The sequence below is a fragment of the Harpegnathos saltator genome, unplaced genomic scaffold (assembly GCF_003227715.2).
Source record: "Harpegnathos saltator strain DR-91 unplaced genomic scaffold, Hsal_v8.6 scaffold202, whole genome shotgun sequence".
In the NCBI taxonomy this organism is placed as follows: domain Eukaryota; kingdom Metazoa; phylum Arthropoda; class Insecta; order Hymenoptera; family Formicidae; genus Harpegnathos; species Harpegnathos saltator.
Window position 1 is genome coordinate 604,203 of NW_020229987.1, and position 18,669 is coordinate 622,871.

Genomic DNA, 18,669 nt, shown 5'->3' on the forward strand with positions numbered 1-18,669 from the left:
TCCTTTTGTTGTCTCAGGTAACGCCAGCACCTCGGAATTTGTGAGGCAAGAATTGCGGGCGATTGTTGGCGCGCGAACGCAGCAACAGCAGCAGCAGCAAAGAGTGCCCAACAACCTGCAGAATAATCTTTCCGGTCAGGTATCCCAGGACGACCTTGAAGCACTTGGATTAACGCTTCATATGTCTTCTGCAGGTACGTCTCGGACATTAAAGAGACTGCCACCGCTGTGTCGCGTAGCTCCGATGCCAGTTCAGAAATCAACTTTCCAAAAAGATGTAATAATAACGTTACACGATCGTGCGAAACGTCTTTCTCTAGTCGATGTGAGGAGACTTCGACATTTTACGATGGCGATTCCCGATGGCGAATCGAGCCGGGAGTCAAACTTACAAAAAAGAGAAAAAAAGGACAGATAGAATGAAAAGAAATCGATGCGACTGTGTTTCATTAATCCATGGCATCGAGAACCTTTTAAAAAAAAAGTTAAATTTATACATGGATTCATTTTGAAAATGTTGCGATTCTCTAAATTCAATATCCAGCGAGCATTCGTCAAAAGAGTCATTCAAGTGCGAGGCACATACAGGTGACAAAAGAAGAGAAAATGATGATTTGTCGCAGTGAGTTTTCTTGATGGAACACGAGTACTGTGAAAAAGTATTACAAGCAGTTGTACATATACAGTTCCCCTACGTATACCACGCACAATTTTCTCGATTTGTTATCGCACACGGTATTATACTTATTACAGGCTAATTACACTTATTACAATGCATCTCTTTGAGGCCCCCGTCTCTCTCCGTAAGATTTACATGACAAATTTCAGAGATATAAGACGAAAGTTGGACCTTGATTAACTCTTCCAACGGTGGCAGCGTATTATGAAGAATTATTGTGAAGAATCCCCTCTGTTTGTAAACTAATTGTAAATAAACTTTATCCATGTAATTCAAATCTTAGAAAGAGATCGCAAGGTCGGCTGTTTTCTTTTTTTTTTTTTTTTATATGATAATACAAGAAATATTTTAAATTATAACTTTCCGTTCCCTCTTATGGAGGAGTTAAGGAAGCTGCAACTTACATCGAACAGTCTCTCTTATTCCCACGAGTCCTCTTTTCAATTCTCAAGTCTATAATGCCCGACGAGATATTCCGAGCAAATCTCATTACGTTACTTTGATATGAAAACTCATGACGCGATCGAATATACGAAGCCAAAGCTTCCGCCGCGCGTTCAACCGGGGCGAACTCATTTGAATTCTTAGCGCGCATCCTCGAACCCTTCGTGTGTGCTTCGCGGAGTCTTCCTTTCGCGTGACAGACGCTAGAGCGAGTTCTCTATCGGGAAGAGTCAATGTAGATGCTGAAGCGCGCGTCGATTACCATGTGCAATCTCACCCGCTTCTTGTAAGGAAAGGCATAATATTTCTTCTACAAAGACTGTGGTAACACCTACTGTTACAATGTCCCAACTAGGTGAGGCTGTGGTTAGCGATGGCCCCGCAAAGAGCTGGGCCATTGGGAGCGCCGGAAGTGCCCCCTCGTCCTCCAGGGTAAGAACCCCATTCCGACAATATAATTACTTTTTACGTACTCTTTTGATTTTGTTATGCTATGTCTTCCCTCTATGCGCTTGGCTTCAGAACTGATTGTGCACGAAACATGTTTTAATGACTTCTACTCTCTACCCGCGCACTGAGCGTAAAACTTGTAGGGGGAGCGTTGCGTCTTATTATTTTATTTTATTTTTCACCGAGCGCCTGCGCTCTCTCTCTCTCTCTCTCTCTCTCTCTCTCTCTCTCTCTCTCTCTCTCTCTCTCTCTCTCTCTCTCTTCCTTTCTCTTATATATTTTTAGATATACAAAAATTGCATGCCCGTCGTGACTCGTCGTATCCCAGCGAGTATCGCTGCGATATTCGCGCTACGACGTTATTCTCTCGAGTCCTTGTGGTAGTGCCCGTAGTTGAAGTTTTCTATCATTTTATCGAGCGCTAAAGCAGAACGTGTCTCGAACCGGACGATTCGGGATTCGAGAGGAAAGAGAATCTACTAACATTTTATTGGAAGTGAAGAGTTGCGAATTTCTCCGAATAATCTCCGAGTCAGAAAGATGATTGGCTTCACACACTCGTGGAATTTATCGTCACTTCTATCTCTCTCTGTATATTGACTCTGTCTCCTTGTGGTAGATGGACTTTTTTAAACGAGCGTGAAAAATGTTTTCGAATTTCCTTTCAATTCATATCTTTCACAATTTTTTCGTCTTTCGGAAAATGCACACGATGCACGTCGATACGACGATGGGTCGAGGAAAGAAATATAGTCCGACAGGGAAGAACAAAGTCGGGGGGTTTTACACTCGGTGTTTTGCGCCAATGACAAACGCTGTCTTTTTTCTCTCCTTTTCTCTTCCACGTAGTTGTATCTAAACAAGCTGACTTCGTTATCACGCCAAGTAGACTCTCTCGTTTGAGGTGAACTCCACCGGGACGCTAAACGTGTTAATTGCCGCTACTGTCTGCATAATTCAGTGCGCGTTCACACCAGTTGCATTACATTTTTGTGCAAAGACTAATTATAATTCTCCGTCAGGCTACATTAACTTCTTCCGATTATCGTTCCATTTGCGTTCGGCGAGCGTACGACTGGATACGACACCGGCGTAATGTCCTGTTAATTTTTGCAACATATTATTCCGCGAACATGTTTGAGTAATATGGAAAGTAGAAAATAGAAAATAAGTAGTTACCTGAGCGCATTAACGCGCCGTTTTTCCAAAGTATTTTCGTCCACTCGGCTATACGGTATCTGTCGTTGACTTCTCGTCGTGACTTGCAACGTGTAAAGAGCCGATAAGGAATCGACAAGACAAGATACCGCGTAACGATATCGTGCGCCGCCTTGTTCTTCGATTGTTTAAATCCCGGACGGATCGCTTGCTTTGCCGCAACGGTAAATTTAAAGTTGTTCCGGTAAGTTTAAAAATCGAGAGATTTCAACTCGCGAGAACGCGAGAATCGCGAGGAACAGTAGCTAATGAAGGTTCTGGTGGAGAAATTGAAATCGACGAGTGATCGATAGCTTCGCTCTCGTTCACTACCGAGAGGGAGAGAGAGAGAGAGAGAGAGAGAGAGAGAGAGAGAGAGGGAGAGGGAGAGGGAGAGGGAGTGGTTCTCCATTGTAGAGGAGCGCTTCGAATCTCGCGATCTTTTTCCTCGATGTTATTCTTTTCGACGATTCCACCGGTGCTACGCACTCATTCCCGTCTTGAACGCCCACGTGATCTCTCGGTGCCAAGCAAATTTGTCTCCTTTCGTATTTACAGGGTGATGGTGTTCGCAAGCTTCAGCTCGTTCGAAGTAATTAGTAATCGTTTACCATATCTTTTTTTTTTTGTATTGTATAACGTACGTCTCTCTATAGTATCGTAATGCTTTTTCACAGTGAGCAAACTAGATATCTATACGCGCGTAGTCCTTAATTTCTTTTTTTTCCTCTCTGTCTCTCTTTCGGAGAGCGATTGTTCTTGTTGCATGAGGAAACTCGCTAGTGCTGCAGAGAGCAGGTATAACGTATAGAAAGATACTCTAATTTCCACTTTTACGATTCTGTGTGTACCTTCTACGTGTATCGAGTCGTATCGGGGAGTCGTCCGCGACGAAGCCCGACCAGAATGCAATCACGTCGATCGATTTTTCAATGTAGCTTCCACTACTTTCTCATAAAGTAATTGTCTCTGTAACTGCAATTTTTTTTTTTTTTTTTCTTTTTTTTCTTGACCGACCGATGACGGACGTGGGACGAGAGTTCAAAATCACATTCGAAAGTATCGATGACACAATGAGCACAATCTTTGCGCCGCAAAAGAATAAAAGTCTCTTGTTGGTCCACTTGTTAAATGTGGGCCGATTCGGAATTGCTGTCTTATAGAAAGAAGAAAGCCTCTTGCCCGTAGCACGATAACGACGTCCGAAATATTTAATTGGCAATTAAAGCGACGGAGCATTCCGTTCGCGCGGAACTGTTGCGATAGTCAGCCTTTGTTGTGCATTGAGACATTGGATGGTGTAGTGGCTATAGTATGGCTTCAGTACGGTTCTGTTGTTTGAGTTTGTACCTCGGATACCGGAGTTCTCGGACGTGTTTGTTACGCTCAGAGAGGATCCGCGCGTCTGAATACCCGGAGAACGCTCCTGGTAGCGACTCGGACGCGCGGTTTCTTTATTGTCTTACAAATGCCCAAAGAACTAGCCTGGAGAAAAAGTGTACACTGAAAGGCAAAAGGGCTTCGACAGCTTTTTTTCTAGTGACTTTGGTAATCCGTGTAGTTGCGAACTTGAGAATTACTGCTTAAGGACTTATGCAAGAAAAAGAGAGAGAGAGAGAGAGAGAGAGAGAGAGAGAGAGAGAGAGAGAGAGAGAGAGAGAGAGAGAGAGAGAGAGAGAGGTTGTTTATAGCTGCACTGAACTAGTGCAATAAGTTAGAGTGAGAAAAAATATAATTGTCTCATCTTAACTTATTGCACTAGTTCAGCAGTGCAGCTATAAAAACAGACTCATTGAGATTCGCGATCTTTTGGTTTGCGCAATTTGGTTGGTTAAGGGGTTGGGCCACTTTGGTCGGGTCAAAATCGCTGGCATTTCCACTGGAATTTTTTCTGAGGACATAACAAAAGAAAAGAAATACAAAAATGGACATGCATTTATTAAGCAACTCTTTAAATTTAAAGGAAAAACAGTATTCTTTTTTTTTTGTAAATATTTTAAACAAAATAACGGCGTTGAAGCTGAGACACTGGGAGCCCTTTTTGACCGATGCTCTCAGCGGTGTTCAGTCTCTCACGGTTACAACACTGGACGTAAAACAAAAACGAAAAAATTTTTATTTTTTGGATGCCAGAAATTGGAAGTGTAAATACATATGAATATTTAGAAATCTAAATTTTTGTAGAAATGATAAACACATGACAAAATGTTTTATGTTTTGACCTAAAAATTTCGTGCAAAAGTGTTAATTGCAACAAAAGTATTTAATATTTCGCAAAATTCATATAGACACTTCTTCAGTTTCTAACATCTAGATAATAAAAATCTTTTCGTTTGTTTTTTTTTTTTTTTTTTTTACATCCAATGCTGCTGTAGCCGTGAGACTGAACACCGCTGAGAGCGGTGTTCGGTCAAAAAGTATCTTTAACGCCGCCGTTTTGTTTAAAATATTTACAAAGAAAAATACTTTTTTTAAAGAGTTGCTTAATAAATACCTTATCATCATTTATCACCTTATTTGTATTTCTTTTGTTATTTCCTCAGAAAAGATTCTCGGAAATAACAACAATGATTTTGACCCATTCAAGATGACCTAACTCCTTAAGCAGTGATTTTCAAATGTCACTAGAGAAAAGACTGTCGAAACCGTTTGCTTTCTAGCATACGTGTGAATAGAAAACGAATAGAAACGCGCGAGACACAGCTGTAAGCTGCACGAGGTGCACGATTAGAAAGATACTCGAGGTCGATGTTCGACAATGCAGTAGATCGTTCACTTGTCGAATGCGATTTCAAGCCGATTGCCGGAGCAGACCGATCCAAAGTCGCCGGAGGAGATCCTTATCCCTCCTCGTTCTCCATCTCTTGCTCCTGTGCAAACGTTGAATAAATCCTGTGTTTCGTCGATTCTCGGATTCACAGGATTCCCTTTGATTTACTGTAACTTTGTTATCTTAAATTTCGGCTTTACGTATCCCGTTCCTCCGGGAATTATCTATTTCATTTATCTTACTTTTACAACCTTCATCTTGACAACTACAACGGATCTTTGGTGCTGCAGGCTCTCTTTGTGGACTTCACGGGTTTCTACCGTCAAGCGCGTTCGGCTCGCACTGCTTTTCGGATCTTACAATCGGCTTCTTAAATTTACAGATTTACAGTAAATATTCGAGACGGAGTCGCAGAATATTCGTGTGCTAAACATTCCGACTTTACCGCCGGGAATTCACGGTTCCTCGACGTTTGTCGCGTCGTTTCTCGCGATTACTCCTCCGTCCCCCGCAATCGGCTTCGAAATCTACGTTGACGTCGATCACGATGCAGAAACGAACATGATCTTCATAAGGTCTTTGGATTTCAGACTACTATGGAGGAGGTGGCTCGAGGTGATCCGAAGTCGTCGTTGCTGCAGAAACTACTGTCCGAGTGACTGCAGGCCACCACAATCCCGTTACTCAGTAAAGGATTATATGTAATATATGTTTGAGTGTGCGGACAGAGCGAAACGGAGATACAAGGACGTAAAAATACGGGAGAGAGCGAAAGTGCGAGAGTACGGGAGAGAGCTTGAGAGTCAGAGAGAGAGAGAGAGAGAGAGAGAGAGAGAGAGAGAGAGAGAGAGAGAGAATGAGAGAGAGAGAGAGAGAGAGAGAGAGAGAGAGAGAGAGAGAGAGAGAGAGAGAGAGAGAGAGAGAGAGAGAATGAGAGAAACTATAAAACGCATATACACTCTTATACGTAATGGATACTATTGTATTATATGTAACGCCACACACGGAGTCAGTATTCATATACGTATCACCAAATACAATGCGAAACTAGCGCGCGGTGCTCTCTAGAATGTTGCTCGTCTATCAACCGAGAAGGGACGAAGCAAGAGGACGAGAAAGGACAGAGACTGTAAGGGAGAAAGAGAGAGAGAGAGAGAGAGAGAGAGAGAGAGAGAGAGAGAGAGAGAGAGAGAGAGAAGTAACGATAACAAAGGGGATAGAGAAGAGGGAGGTAAGCAACGGGATTTCTCCCCCCTTTTCTTTTTTATTTTTCGAACTCGAAGGACCAAAAGTTTCCGTTTCTGTTTTGGCTGTGTCGAGATTTCTTATGTGAGTATCGAATCGGCAAGGAAATATATCGCAACGAGGGGAGAATCGAGAATCTCTCGAATTGTCGTGTCGCTTTCTCGAAAGGAAGAAATCTCTCTTTCTCGTCGAGCTCGTCCCGACTTCGGACAACGGTACCGAGAGATATACGATATAACGATCGCAGGCATACCGACGAGATAAGCCCACATCCGCATTTTACCTGTCGATAGGTGTGTGTGTGTGTGTGTGTATCATGTTTTGTGCGTGTGTGTGCGTGTCGCGTTCTTCGTCAGTATTGTATTTGGTATATCAGCAAAGGCGTCGAGGGAGAGAAAATTATGTAGGTACCTCAAAAGGTATACTTTACTATACCACTGGCTGTTGAACATAGAAACTATTTATAGGATTTAATTATTGTACACAGAGGAAAGAAAAACAGATAGAGCACTCTATATTCACGTATTCTCCTTAATTTAAAAGAAAAAAACATCCTTTCGACTATTACATTTATGAATAATATATTTGTGATTGTAAGAATCTTCAACCAAAATGTGACAAAGAATACTTGTTGTTGTTAATATGATTATAACTATTATTATATATTATAATAACTATTAATTATTTTATTTTATTTTATTATATTATTATTATTATATTATTATTAATATTATATTATATTATTATATTATTATTATTATTAATATCATTATCACTATTACCAATATTCTTGTTGCAATTACTATATTATTATAGTGTTAAGGATTATTATTATTATTATTTTATTATATTATTTTATTATATATCGATATTGATATTATTGAACTCTTGGAATATTCATATTTCTATTCAATAGTAAGAGTACCTTTATATATATATATAGATATAAATACAGTATATTGTATAAATGTATATGTATATATATGTATAGTGGGTTTATGTACGCGTTATATATAAATAATAGATGCGAACATTATTTATGTATAATCGATATATAAATTGACGTATATTTATATATCTATACATGCGCGATGAAAGAAAGAAAGAAAAGAGGAAATCGATCTTCTATTTTGCATAGCTCGGTAATGATTCTCTTTTGGGTCTTAGATGCACACTAAATTACTTCTAAATGACATCTGTTGTTATATAAATGAGAAAATGAAATCTTCTAATTACATTTACACGCGTATACGCACACGACGCTACGCGTACGTGCGTGCCTACGTATGCACATATGTATGTATGTATGTATGTATATATATATGTATATATGTATATATATATATACGTATACGTACGCACGCACGCACGTGCGCGCGTGTATGTGTGTGTGTGGTGTGTGTGTGTGTGTGTGTAAACGCGTGTACACATACATATGAAAGAAATCTCACGCAAGTGTCTTATTTTTCCAGGAAGTTCACCACTTATTAAAAGTTGGAAGAAATCGCTACTAGAGGTTTTAAACGCGTGCGATTATGAGCTTGGGGGGAATTGATAACGCCGCGAAAACAACGTCGGTGGCCTTTCGCATCGGCGGAATCTTGTTTTTGTTGTTATGCTCGAATTTAATGATATGATGGACATGCGCGGGAAAGCGTGTTTCTCTTCCGTTTCGTTTCGGCGTGATTCTTAAATGTGATTTTGACGGACGCAAGTGGCAATTAGTAGCGTTATTTAGAGTATGTTATTATCTCGTTCGTTATTTTATAGTATGCGTCCGTCACGTGATGTTCTTTAAAATTCCGAAAGTTTTATCGAGAGGGGGAAAAGAAACGCGTTTGATTTTCGAATTATTTACGGAAATTAGCTCGTATCGCTTAATAAATCGGGGACTGTCGAAGTGTACATACAGTGAAAGGATTAAAGAAACAAAAAAGAAAAAACAGGAGAGAATTTTCGTTCGTTGCGTGTGTCTAGTGAAAAGTGAAAATATGTCTAGCGAAAACGCGCGCGTGTGTTGTTGTTACTTTCATTGCTTTTTGACATTTTGTACAGTACGAAATACATTTTGTCCGCGTGGCGCGAGGAAACGAGTACGACGATGACGACGATGACGACGATGACAGTGACGACCACGAAGACTATGACCATAACTGTAATGATGATGATAATGAGAATAATGATGATGATCATGATGATGATAATGACGATGATGACGATGATAATGATGATGATGATGATGAAGCTGTGATGACATTTAACTTGGCCTGCTCGTCCCCTGTTGCTTTTTCTTCCAATCGAAAGCAGTTATAAAGTTGTAATCTCCGTAAAAAAACACACAACCGTGAGGTACTCTGAATATGTACACGTACATACATAGGCATGTACTCGCCTGTGAACGCGGAAATACGTATATTACGCGTACGAGAGAGAGAGGGAGAGAGAGAGAGAGAGAGAGAGAGAGAGAGAGAGAGAGAGAGAGAAAGAGTGAGAGAATGAGATTGTACGAGAAAGAATGAATGAAAGAAAGAGAAGCGGAATGAGAGAAAGAGGAACGGAAAAGAGAGAGAGAGAGGGAGAGAGAGAGAGAGAGAAAGTAAGATAGTACTCATGTACATGTTGTGTATGTCGTGCGTATGCGTGCTTATGTCAGATGTATGCAAGATAGATGGATGATGATGTTTAAGCGCGTGTGTGTATGTGTGTATGCGTGATGCGTGCGTTGTTCGTAGGCATGCTCGTACGCGGGTGTGCGTAGCAAATTACGTCATATAGATAGATCATATATGCTTTCTAATGATGAATAATTTTATAAATATAAATATAATACCGATCTCTCACCGTGTATGTTCATTTCGATGAGCTTGTATGTGAACTCCGTGTGTCCTTACAAAGGCCCATTCGTCTCTCATTAAATTAACAAATGAGATCAATATTGTTGCTTTTTTTAGTTGGCTCTCACAAGCAGGAATTGGGAATGGGTGATGGGTGCTGATGACAAAAAATTATTGGTTTCCAAAAATATCATTGTAAAATTGATAAGCAATTATAATACCGATTTCTCACCGTGGTATGTTCATTTCGATGAGCTTGTATGTGAACTCCGTGTGTCCTTACGAAGGCCCATTCGTCTCTCATTAAATTAACAAATGAGATCAACATTGTTGCTTTTTTTAGTTGGCTCTCACAAGCAGGAATTGAAAATGGGTGATGGATGCTGACGACAAAAAATTATTAGTTTTCAAAAATATCGTTGTAAAATTGATAAGCAATTATTTCGAGGCGTAGAAGGTGAGAATTCGACGGTAGCGTCATCTTATAAATCTTGACGAATATTATCGAATGTGACTCTAAGACCAATATTCGTAGTCGGGTTTTATATTTAAGACCGTCCTAAGTTCATTTTCGGATACCTAGCCGATGAAATAATTTGTACAGCATCTGAAGGTGAACTTGAGACGGTCTTAAATATAAGATCTGACTATAAGTACCGGTTTAATAGTTCATAAGAAACGTTCGATTTAGTGCTGGCACAATTTATAGAAGCTGATAATTTTTTTTCTGAAACTTGTTACATCGTGATTCAAATCTTAGCTAGAATCAGCTTTTTAGTTGAGACTTGACCCATGATAGAAATTCAAAGAAATAAATTTCATATTAATTTAAATTAAAAAAAATTTTACAATGTAAAGTTCATATTTCAGTCTTCGAAATTATCGGAATATAATATTTAATGATAGGGATTTAATATTTAATTTGTAATATTTACTGTTTGTCAAAAAGTAACTTAATTACATTTCTACTATTTCTATCATTATTTATAAGTACTGGAAATTTTGTAAAGAGGGATCGTGCACAGATAGACGCTTAAAGATTAATTTTTATAGCATATACAAAACGATCTTTATTCAATGCGGTATATAGTTACGATAGCGATACAACATACATCACGTTAATTTAATTATTATAATGTGCTTTTTTTTTTTATATATCACGTCAGCGATCGCTAAGTTATTGGCAGTTTACGACAAGACGCGACAGATCCTTTTTCTATTTGGCATACGGCAGTTACAGCTCCACGGCAGCTGGCGTCACTTTTTTATCGGGCGCGCAGGAAGAGAGAAAATGGTCCAGGCAGGGGCATAGACCTTGTAGACAGGGTGGGAATGAATAACATCGGCATACTCTCAGGAGTGCGATAAAAGGGCTCGAGATAAGAATTTTGAGATAAACAACTCGTAGCTTGCTAGTTTCAATGGTAGTCGCTTGGGGAAGCAACTTGTTTTTTTTTGCTTGTGTTAGTTTTTTTTTTTTTTTCCATAAATCATCGAGAATGCATCGATCGAGCCTATTCTAAAAAAAAAAGAAAGAAAAAGAAACGGGAAACAGGCGAAAATTTATTGACACGGTTCTTTTCTAATTTCTTTTCTAGTTTCTTTTCTAATTAACGCTAGGGACCGCAAACGATACCGTGAGAATGCTCTTTTAGCGGTCTTTGTATCCCTTGGACCTCCGTGTTGTTTAGATTATCTCAAATAGCTTACTTCGGCTCCCCTCGGCCTCCGTTAATCGCCTCTACGTGTTTATTTACGCTATCCTTTTCTACCCGGCCCAAAGTCTACGGACCAGAGAGCACACACCCGGCCGTTATATATATAACTTAACTAGTAGAAGAGAAAGAGAGTTTCTTGTTTTCTTATATACATAGGCTCGCTACGCCCTGGCACGTCACTGACGCCGCTCGTGTTCTCGGTATTATGTGCGCACTTCGCCAATCATCCCCTACGGCTGATTGTCGAATTCTGATGGTCGTTCGCCCTGTCTGTCGCGCACGCGACCTCTCCTACGATGGCTGATCAATCTGTTATTAGGATATCTCTCCTGGTTGTTGGGATATCTGTCCTGGTTGGAATATCTGTCCTGATTGGAGTATCTGTTCTGGCCGGAATATCTACCCTGACTGGAATATCCGTCCTGGTTGCTAGGATATCTCTCATGGCTAGGTCGCGTTCTGGGCGGCTGGTTATGGGTCGGATAGCGCGGCGATGGAGGATAATGAACATTGCTCGGTGAACGTTCGCTATTGGCAGTGAAGGGTTTCAGTTCCGTCCTGCCGTGGCCCTCGGTAATGCGCCGACGGATACATACGGCGCAACGGCTCACCCGGGACGTGTGGTCGGCCTTGAGAGTCTGCTGCTGAGGCTTGCGGAACATCTCATTGTCGTGGACCGTCGCCAGCCAGTACGACGTCGCGGTGGCAAAGTAGTTGCAGGTGCCGAGGCCGCGGCACTCGATGAACGGCCGGATGCGGAAATCTTCGAGGCAGGATCCCGGAGAGACCAGTGATTGGCCACCGCCGTCGGCTGCTGCGTCTCTGTGCTGTAGTTGGGGAGAAAGATGCGTGATTTAAAGGTTACTCGTTGCAGAAAATATCTTATAAATCCAGAAAATAATCTTCCTAAAATATACTCGATCATTTAGATTTGACTTTTTTAGTTCGTTGTCGTTGACGAATAACAGGCTGAAGAAGATATGTTTCCTTTGACATTTGATCTCACCATGAGGAAACTGTATCCGACCCAGATTTCCTCCCAGCCACCCGGACACTCGGGTATAGCCATAGATTGACTGTGAACGGCTATCACTCTGGTGGGCGCCTCGCATACGGCGCATCTCGATAAGTATCTACCAACTTCCGGCGCCGGTATCGGTGTCATCATCGTCGGCATCGGCTCGGTCGTGCTGAGCCAGTAGCTGTAGTCGTTGCGATTGGCGTAATCGCATACGTTGTTCAGGTTACAGAATAGGAAAGGCATGGTAGAGAACTTCTTGACGCAGCTACCAGCAGCACCTGGATTACAATATATTTTTGCGGTGACGTTCTTCTTCTCAACGTTTCTTCTTATTAGAAATTTAATTCAGCTTTGATAAGTTTGAATAAATTAACATTTGCGCTTCATGCAGCTTGTATAGGCAATTAAATTAGTAGTTGCTCTATGAAATTAATTTATCTATATATTATTAACCTAATTAAATACATATACGTTAGTTACACACACACATATAAATATTTCAGGATAATGTGTATGTTGTAATAATTATTATTATTTATGTAAAATGAATATTTTACCGAGATCTTGCGCGTAAGCTCGTCCATTGCCCATGGTGTGCAACAGAGAGAATCCTTCCCATAACTTCACGGTATTTCTTGGACAGATTGGTATCATTTCAGACTGCGAGTGTCGAGCAAAGGAAAATCCTCTATCTCTCGGACCGATTCCGTTTGGCGCGGGTGCACCAGGTGCGCCGGGGAATCCTGAAATTGTTTTCCGATTTAGTATAATGAAAAAGTTCTATAAAAATATATTTTCTTGTGACATTATATCGTATTGAGTTAAAAATAATACTATATAGTGCTTCGATGATCGATTAATGTGTGCACCTTTTATTACAATTTCTATTAATAAATATGTATATTTTAATACACATATCGTATACGTTTATACCTGGTTGTCCTTGACGTCCAGTTATTCCACGAGATCCTGGATAACCCTCAGGCCCATCCTCGCCGTCCCGTCCTTGCAGTCCAGGCAGACCTATCATACCTCTCTCACCCTCTCGTCCAGGCAGACCGTCTTTACCAGGTTCACCCATCATTCCCTGTTGTCCAGGGAAACCTATGTAATCGTACAATATTACAAACTCATGTATCTCTCTGGAATAGCACGATCTGTTATTTCTATAAAGGGAAGTATATGTAGTACCCGGTAATCCTGGCGCTCCTATGTCACCTCGAACTCCTCGTCTCGGGAACGGCGGGAAAGGATTTATGCCAAGTTCCCCTTTCGGCCCCTGTAAGCAGTGTAGTTGTTTTCTATTGTATTATTTATTCGAAAGACCTTCGCCACTTGAGGATAAAGTCGTGCGGGAGAAGTTGTCATGTATATTGAAGTAGTTGCGAGGATATTAAAACTCACTTGAGGTCCGTCAGGACCAGGCAATCCAGGTACACCAGGTTCACCAGCGTTACCTCTTTCTCCTTTCGGTCCAGGTAGTCCGTTAAACCCGGGTAGACCACTGTCACCTTTCATTCCTTTCGGTCCAGTTCGACCGTCGAGTCCAATAAAACCAGGCTCGCCAGGTTGTCCTTTGGCGCTGCCTGCAGGTATTCCTGGTTCTCCGCGGAAACCTTTCAGACCTGGTGCCCCACGGAAACCTTGCACTCCTTGCAAGCCTGGTACGCCCGGTACGCCGACAAATCCTCTGAAACCTGATTGGGATATAGCAAGTTAAAAATGTTTTCTTTCTAAAAAGATAAAAAAAATATATATATATATATAGAGGACATGGACAAGGAAATAAAATTGATATTAGATTCAGTCATAAAATCATAGAACGTTCCAATGTTGAAGATTAGGATATCAGTTTAGAAAAATGATATTTTTAGGTTTCTTTATGTTCATGTTCCGAATTAAAAAAAAATGAAAATGAATTGGTCGCAATCGCAATAATAAATGCGAATAACGGTGGAAACCTGGTTCTCCCACAACTCCTTTCGGGCCGCGAATGCTGTCGCCTATATCTCCGGAGATTCCTTTAGGTCCGTTCGGACCATATTCACCAGGAGCTCCCTTTTGTGCTGGACGTCCTGGGACTCCAGGCAAACCATCCAGACCAGCGCGACCAATCTCGCCGGGTTCAGCATATTCAACAACCAAACCTGTTGAAAACAATATAATGGAGGAAGATGCAAAACGATAACTCGATGCATGCAGATACCGATAAAAAATTCATAGATTTTTATCGACAAAGTTATATTAGAATACTGATTAAGCCTTGATCTTCCTGTATCGAGAAGTTTTTCAAAATTAAAAATATTGATTATACACCAACTTTGTTGCATCTGAAAAGAAATGACGCGAGGCATTCTGAAAAGAAACCACAAACTCTAACTCATGAGCGTAAAATTCTGTCGTACTAATGAAACGTATAATTACACTACATACGACGTATCGGTAATTTGGATGAATTGAATACAGAAATTTATTTTTACCTGGAGTTCCGGGAGGTCCTTGATCACCTGGCAGACCAGGGAAACCGGGTAATCCTGGGAAACCAGTGGGTCCTGGATACCCTCGGTCTCCGGTTTGACCCTATAATGGATGATTAAGCAAGTTCTCATAAAGTTGCGGATATCCGATCTAGCCATCCTTTGCTTACCTTACGGCCGAGTACTCCGATATATCCCGACTCGCCCACTTGTCCTTTCACACCGGGGAAACCATCGTGACCACGATTACCGTAATCACCTTTCTCCGCGAAAGCGTAAGACGGTGAACCAGGCTCGCCTATGTAACCCTTAAGTCCAGGAGCACCCATAATGCCAGGTGCTCCTCTGAAACCCACGTCGCCCGGCATTCCTGATGTCGAATATTTTCGGTTAAATACTTCCTTCATAATTAACGGAACATACATATTTCATTGTAATTTCCTGCCAGAAGGTAGAATTCACGTAGAATTTTATTTATGTTTTCTTTTGTTCTTTACTATTTCATTTATACTTTATGTTTATGCTTCATTTATGCATTAAATATGCTTTAAAATATAAATATTAAAGTATAAACGGGGGAAACAAAATTAAATGAAATTAAATCAATGAGCACAAGTATTCATTATGTACCTGGTCGACCCATTAAACCAGGATCACCATCAGGACCGCGTTTTCCTTCCAATCCATCGAATCCAGCGGGACCAATCCGACCTCTTAAGCCTTTCGCGCCGTGTCTACCGGGCGCTCCCTGTAGGCCTCGCCTTCCAGAGAAACCTCTATCTCCTCGCTCGCCTTTTACTCCATCAGGACCCATGTCACCGATTTCTCCCTTAATTGATTTTATATATTGTTACAATTTTCGGGATATGCTATACATTACTATTGACACATAAGAATAGGTATAATCGTGTAGCTGCCACAGTTTAGAAACGTGCACTCTCTCGAATGCGAACTTTCTCTGATAAGGTGTACGTACCTTTGATCCCTCGACACCATCGAATCCGTCGAATCCAGGTTCTCCTTTTTGTCCTTGCAGGCCGTTGAAGCCGTCAGTGGACAATCCTGGTTCTCCTGGCAAACCTGGTCGTCCATCAAATCCAGTCAGACCGGGTGGTCCGATTTCTCCCATGAAACCAGGCTCGCCGATATCACCCTGAGGACCGCTGAAGGAGTTCTCGCCAGGAAGTCCAGAATATCCTTCGGGACCATAATCACCCATGATACCTTTAAATCCAGGCGATCCTCTCACTCCCGGCACACCGGGTTCTCCGATCTCTCCTGTTTCTCCTTTAGGCCCGGGCGCTCCGTCTATACCGTCGGCACCGAGCCAACCAGATGGACCTGATTCGCCAATCCCGCCGACTTCTCCTTTAATCCCTGGAGCACCTGGTGCACCTTGTCTACCGTGCATTCCTTGGTATCCTTGAAGTCCAGAGTCCCCATCGTCACCACGTCGTCCGATGAAACCTAGTTCACCCTTCAGACCTTTCATCCCATCAAACCCAGAGGGACCATCGGGACCTGTTGACAGATATCTTCGTGTTTGCAATTTTGACGCTAAGATATGATTTGTCCTTCTTCTTACTTCCAGAAGACACATCTCCATAGGATGTTTTTGTTGTTTTTTGTTCTTGCGAATAAGTGTTGCTTTGGTACTCACCACGTATGCCGATATCTCCAATTCTTCCCGGCATTCCAGGTTGGCCTGGTATACCTGGCAGACCTCGACCGCCTTGTATACTATCGCCACGTTGGCCTTTGGTTCCCTAATATCAACCACATCGGATCAAGTTGGAGCGATCTTTTTGGAAGCTGTCGAGAAGAATGTACTTACTTGAAGTCCAGGCAAACCCTCATAACCAGGCGCTCCTTTAGCGCCCTTGACGCCCTTTGCAGCATCCTCTCCTGGTCGTCCAGGCAATCCTTGAGGGCCTGCAAAACCGATGTCTCCTTTCGGACCGTACCATCCGCGTTCTCCTATCTCGCCATAAGTTAGATTCGTGCCCAGATCTCCTCGTTCACCTTTGTTACCGATGCGACCCTATAGTACATTATGAATGTTATTTTGTTCATCAAATCACTTGAACGATTTGATGCAGTTAATAATAAAATTAATAATTAAATTCAAGCTATTTTTAAATACATCATTGAGAGATAAGTTCGATTAAATGATCAATGCAATAAAGATACTTTCACTTACCGGAAAACCTACTGGTCCTTGTGATCCAGGTGATCCTGGTGTGCCACGGAATCCTTGATCTCCCGGCATTCCCGGATAGCCCTTTAAACCTATAGGACCTTGAGGCGAAATACCTGGCGATCCAGTCTCACCGGGTAATCCTGTCAGACCTTCGTCTCCTGGGTGTCCTTGGAAGCCTTTGTAACCAGGCTCACCTGCGGAAAACGTCGAGAGTAATTTGGTTTCCTTTTAAACTTGGTAACACCAAGTGTAATACGACGTGAAACATTTTTAACGATGCTTCAACGTACCAGGAGATCCTCTGACACCTTTGAAGCCCTTATCACCCTTAGTCTCTTGAATGTACTCCACAGATACTCCACTTTCACCCTTGATGCCCTTGTCTCCTTCTATTCCTTTTATTCCTGATTCTCCTAGATATCCGGGATCTCCGCGCAAGAATACTACCGGTATCGAAGCGTCTTCACCTTCTTCACCATCTATACCGTCCCACCCTGGTAAACCGTCTCTTCCTGGTAACCCGGGCGCACCATGTTCACCCTATTGATTGAGATTCCAATCGGAGCGATTCGCGATTATATTTTCGCGATTTTTAAAATACAAGAAGTTGATTCTCCACATGGATTACGGATACAAACCTTTTCTCCCTTCGGTCCCGGTGCACCTGCGTCACCAATGAGTCCCGGTTTTCCTCGTGGACCTCTGAGTCCTTCCGGTCCAGGTAAGCCCTTCTCGCCGATGTCACCCGGTGGACTGATGAATTTCTCGTCTGGCGGGTAATATATTTTGCCCACTTCGCCTTTGGGTCCTGGGCTTCCCTCAATACCAGGCCTTCCGCTGTCACCCTCGAGTCCAGGAGGTCCGACCGGTCCTCGTTTTCCTTGTATTCCTTTCAAACCTCGAGGACCAGGTAGACCGGGGAAACCTGATGCACCCGGATACCCGTCCAAACCAGACTCACCGCGCTCTCCTTTCTCACCGGGTAGACCTGCGCGACGATTGATAGAAGAAAAGGTTCTTTAAGATAACTGGACATTTTTAATGTCATTTTTCTATTGTCATTATCGACACACATACATACATACTTCGGAAAGTTTTAAAATGATTCGTCAATATTATCAGGCTTACCGGGTGCACAGACGCCGCAGTCGTCTCCTCGAATACCCTTGACACCTTTAGGGCCAGGTCCACTGGGCCAGCCGTCGGGACCGGTAAAACCCGGTATGCCCGGTAAACCTCGCTCTCCAGTTGGTCCGCGAATCCTTATGCCTTTTCCGGGAAAACCTTTTTCTCCTGTTCAACGATCATATTTATTTGTAATTAGCACACTCGGTAATATTTGATAAATAAAATTGTTGTATTATTTCTCGACCGTTTGGTATCTAGAATTTTAATATTGCGAAATTCTATAATAATTTCTTTTCGGGTCGACATAGATTTTGATTTTACCAGGAAGACCAGGATCTCCACGATCACCAGGAGGGCCTAGCGCTCCCGGAATGCCCGGGAAGCCGTCTGGTCCTGGTGGCCCATTTATCGTTACACCAGGGAATCCTTTGGCTCCCACGATTCCGGGTAAACCAGACGACCCAGGAAGTCCTTGAGGTCCGATTGGACCCGGTAAGCCTAGAACA

At 42.0% G+C, this 18,669-nt stretch overlaps 2 protein-coding genes across 11 annotated transcripts in view; one reads left to right on the forward strand and one right to left on the reverse strand.

The window, feature by feature from the left end:
* The window catches only part of LOC105186478 (nuclear receptor coactivator 3), a 135,365-nt gene extending 129,123 nt beyond the window's left edge, over positions 1 to 6,242 (forward strand). For 9 of the 10 annotated variants that reach the window (XM_011146720.3, XM_011146711.3, XM_011146712.3 and 6 more), the window contains 3 exons: positions 18 to 194; positions 1,479 to 1,555; positions 6,131 to 6,242. In XM_011146720.3, coding sequence (XP_011145022.2) covers positions 18 to 194; positions 1,479 to 1,555; positions 6,131 to 6,199 — 323 coding nt within the window. In that variant the 3' untranslated portion in view covers positions 6,200 to 6,242. The remainder of the gene's footprint in view (positions 1 to 17; positions 195 to 1,478; positions 1,556 to 6,130) is intronic. The other variant, XM_011146719.3, reaches the window with a different exon arrangement.
* A 4,790-nt stretch (positions 6,243 to 11,032) lies between these two features.
* LOC105186476 (collagen alpha-5(IV) chain) overlaps positions 11,033 to 18,669 on the reverse strand; it is a 53,518-nt gene continuing 45,881 nt past the window's right edge. The window contains exons 10-27 of the mRNA XM_011146710.3: positions 18,485 to 18,661; positions 18,164 to 18,328; positions 17,674 to 18,023; positions 17,326 to 17,575; positions 17,036 to 17,229; positions 16,670 to 16,876; positions 16,496 to 16,601; positions 15,812 to 16,356; positions 15,466 to 15,664; positions 15,006 to 15,205; positions 14,839 to 14,938; positions 14,320 to 14,505; positions 13,763 to 14,055; positions 13,550 to 13,637; positions 13,292 to 13,462; positions 12,916 to 13,101; positions 12,344 to 12,636; positions 11,033 to 12,164 (exon numbers count right to left, since the gene is read on the reverse strand). Of these exons, the coding sequence (XP_011145012.1) occupies positions 11,568 to 12,164; positions 12,344 to 12,636; positions 12,916 to 13,101; positions 13,292 to 13,462; positions 13,550 to 13,637; positions 13,763 to 14,055; positions 14,320 to 14,505; positions 14,839 to 14,938; positions 15,006 to 15,205; positions 15,466 to 15,664; positions 15,812 to 16,356; positions 16,496 to 16,601; positions 16,670 to 16,876; positions 17,036 to 17,229; positions 17,326 to 17,575; positions 17,674 to 18,023; positions 18,164 to 18,328; positions 18,485 to 18,661 (4,307 nt within the window). The 3' untranslated portion in view covers positions 11,033 to 11,567. The remainder of the gene's footprint in view (positions 12,165 to 12,343; positions 12,637 to 12,915; positions 13,102 to 13,291; positions 13,463 to 13,549; positions 13,638 to 13,762; positions 14,056 to 14,319; positions 14,506 to 14,838; positions 14,939 to 15,005; positions 15,206 to 15,465; positions 15,665 to 15,811; positions 16,357 to 16,495; positions 16,602 to 16,669; positions 16,877 to 17,035; positions 17,230 to 17,325; positions 17,576 to 17,673; positions 18,024 to 18,163; positions 18,329 to 18,484; positions 18,662 to 18,669) is intronic.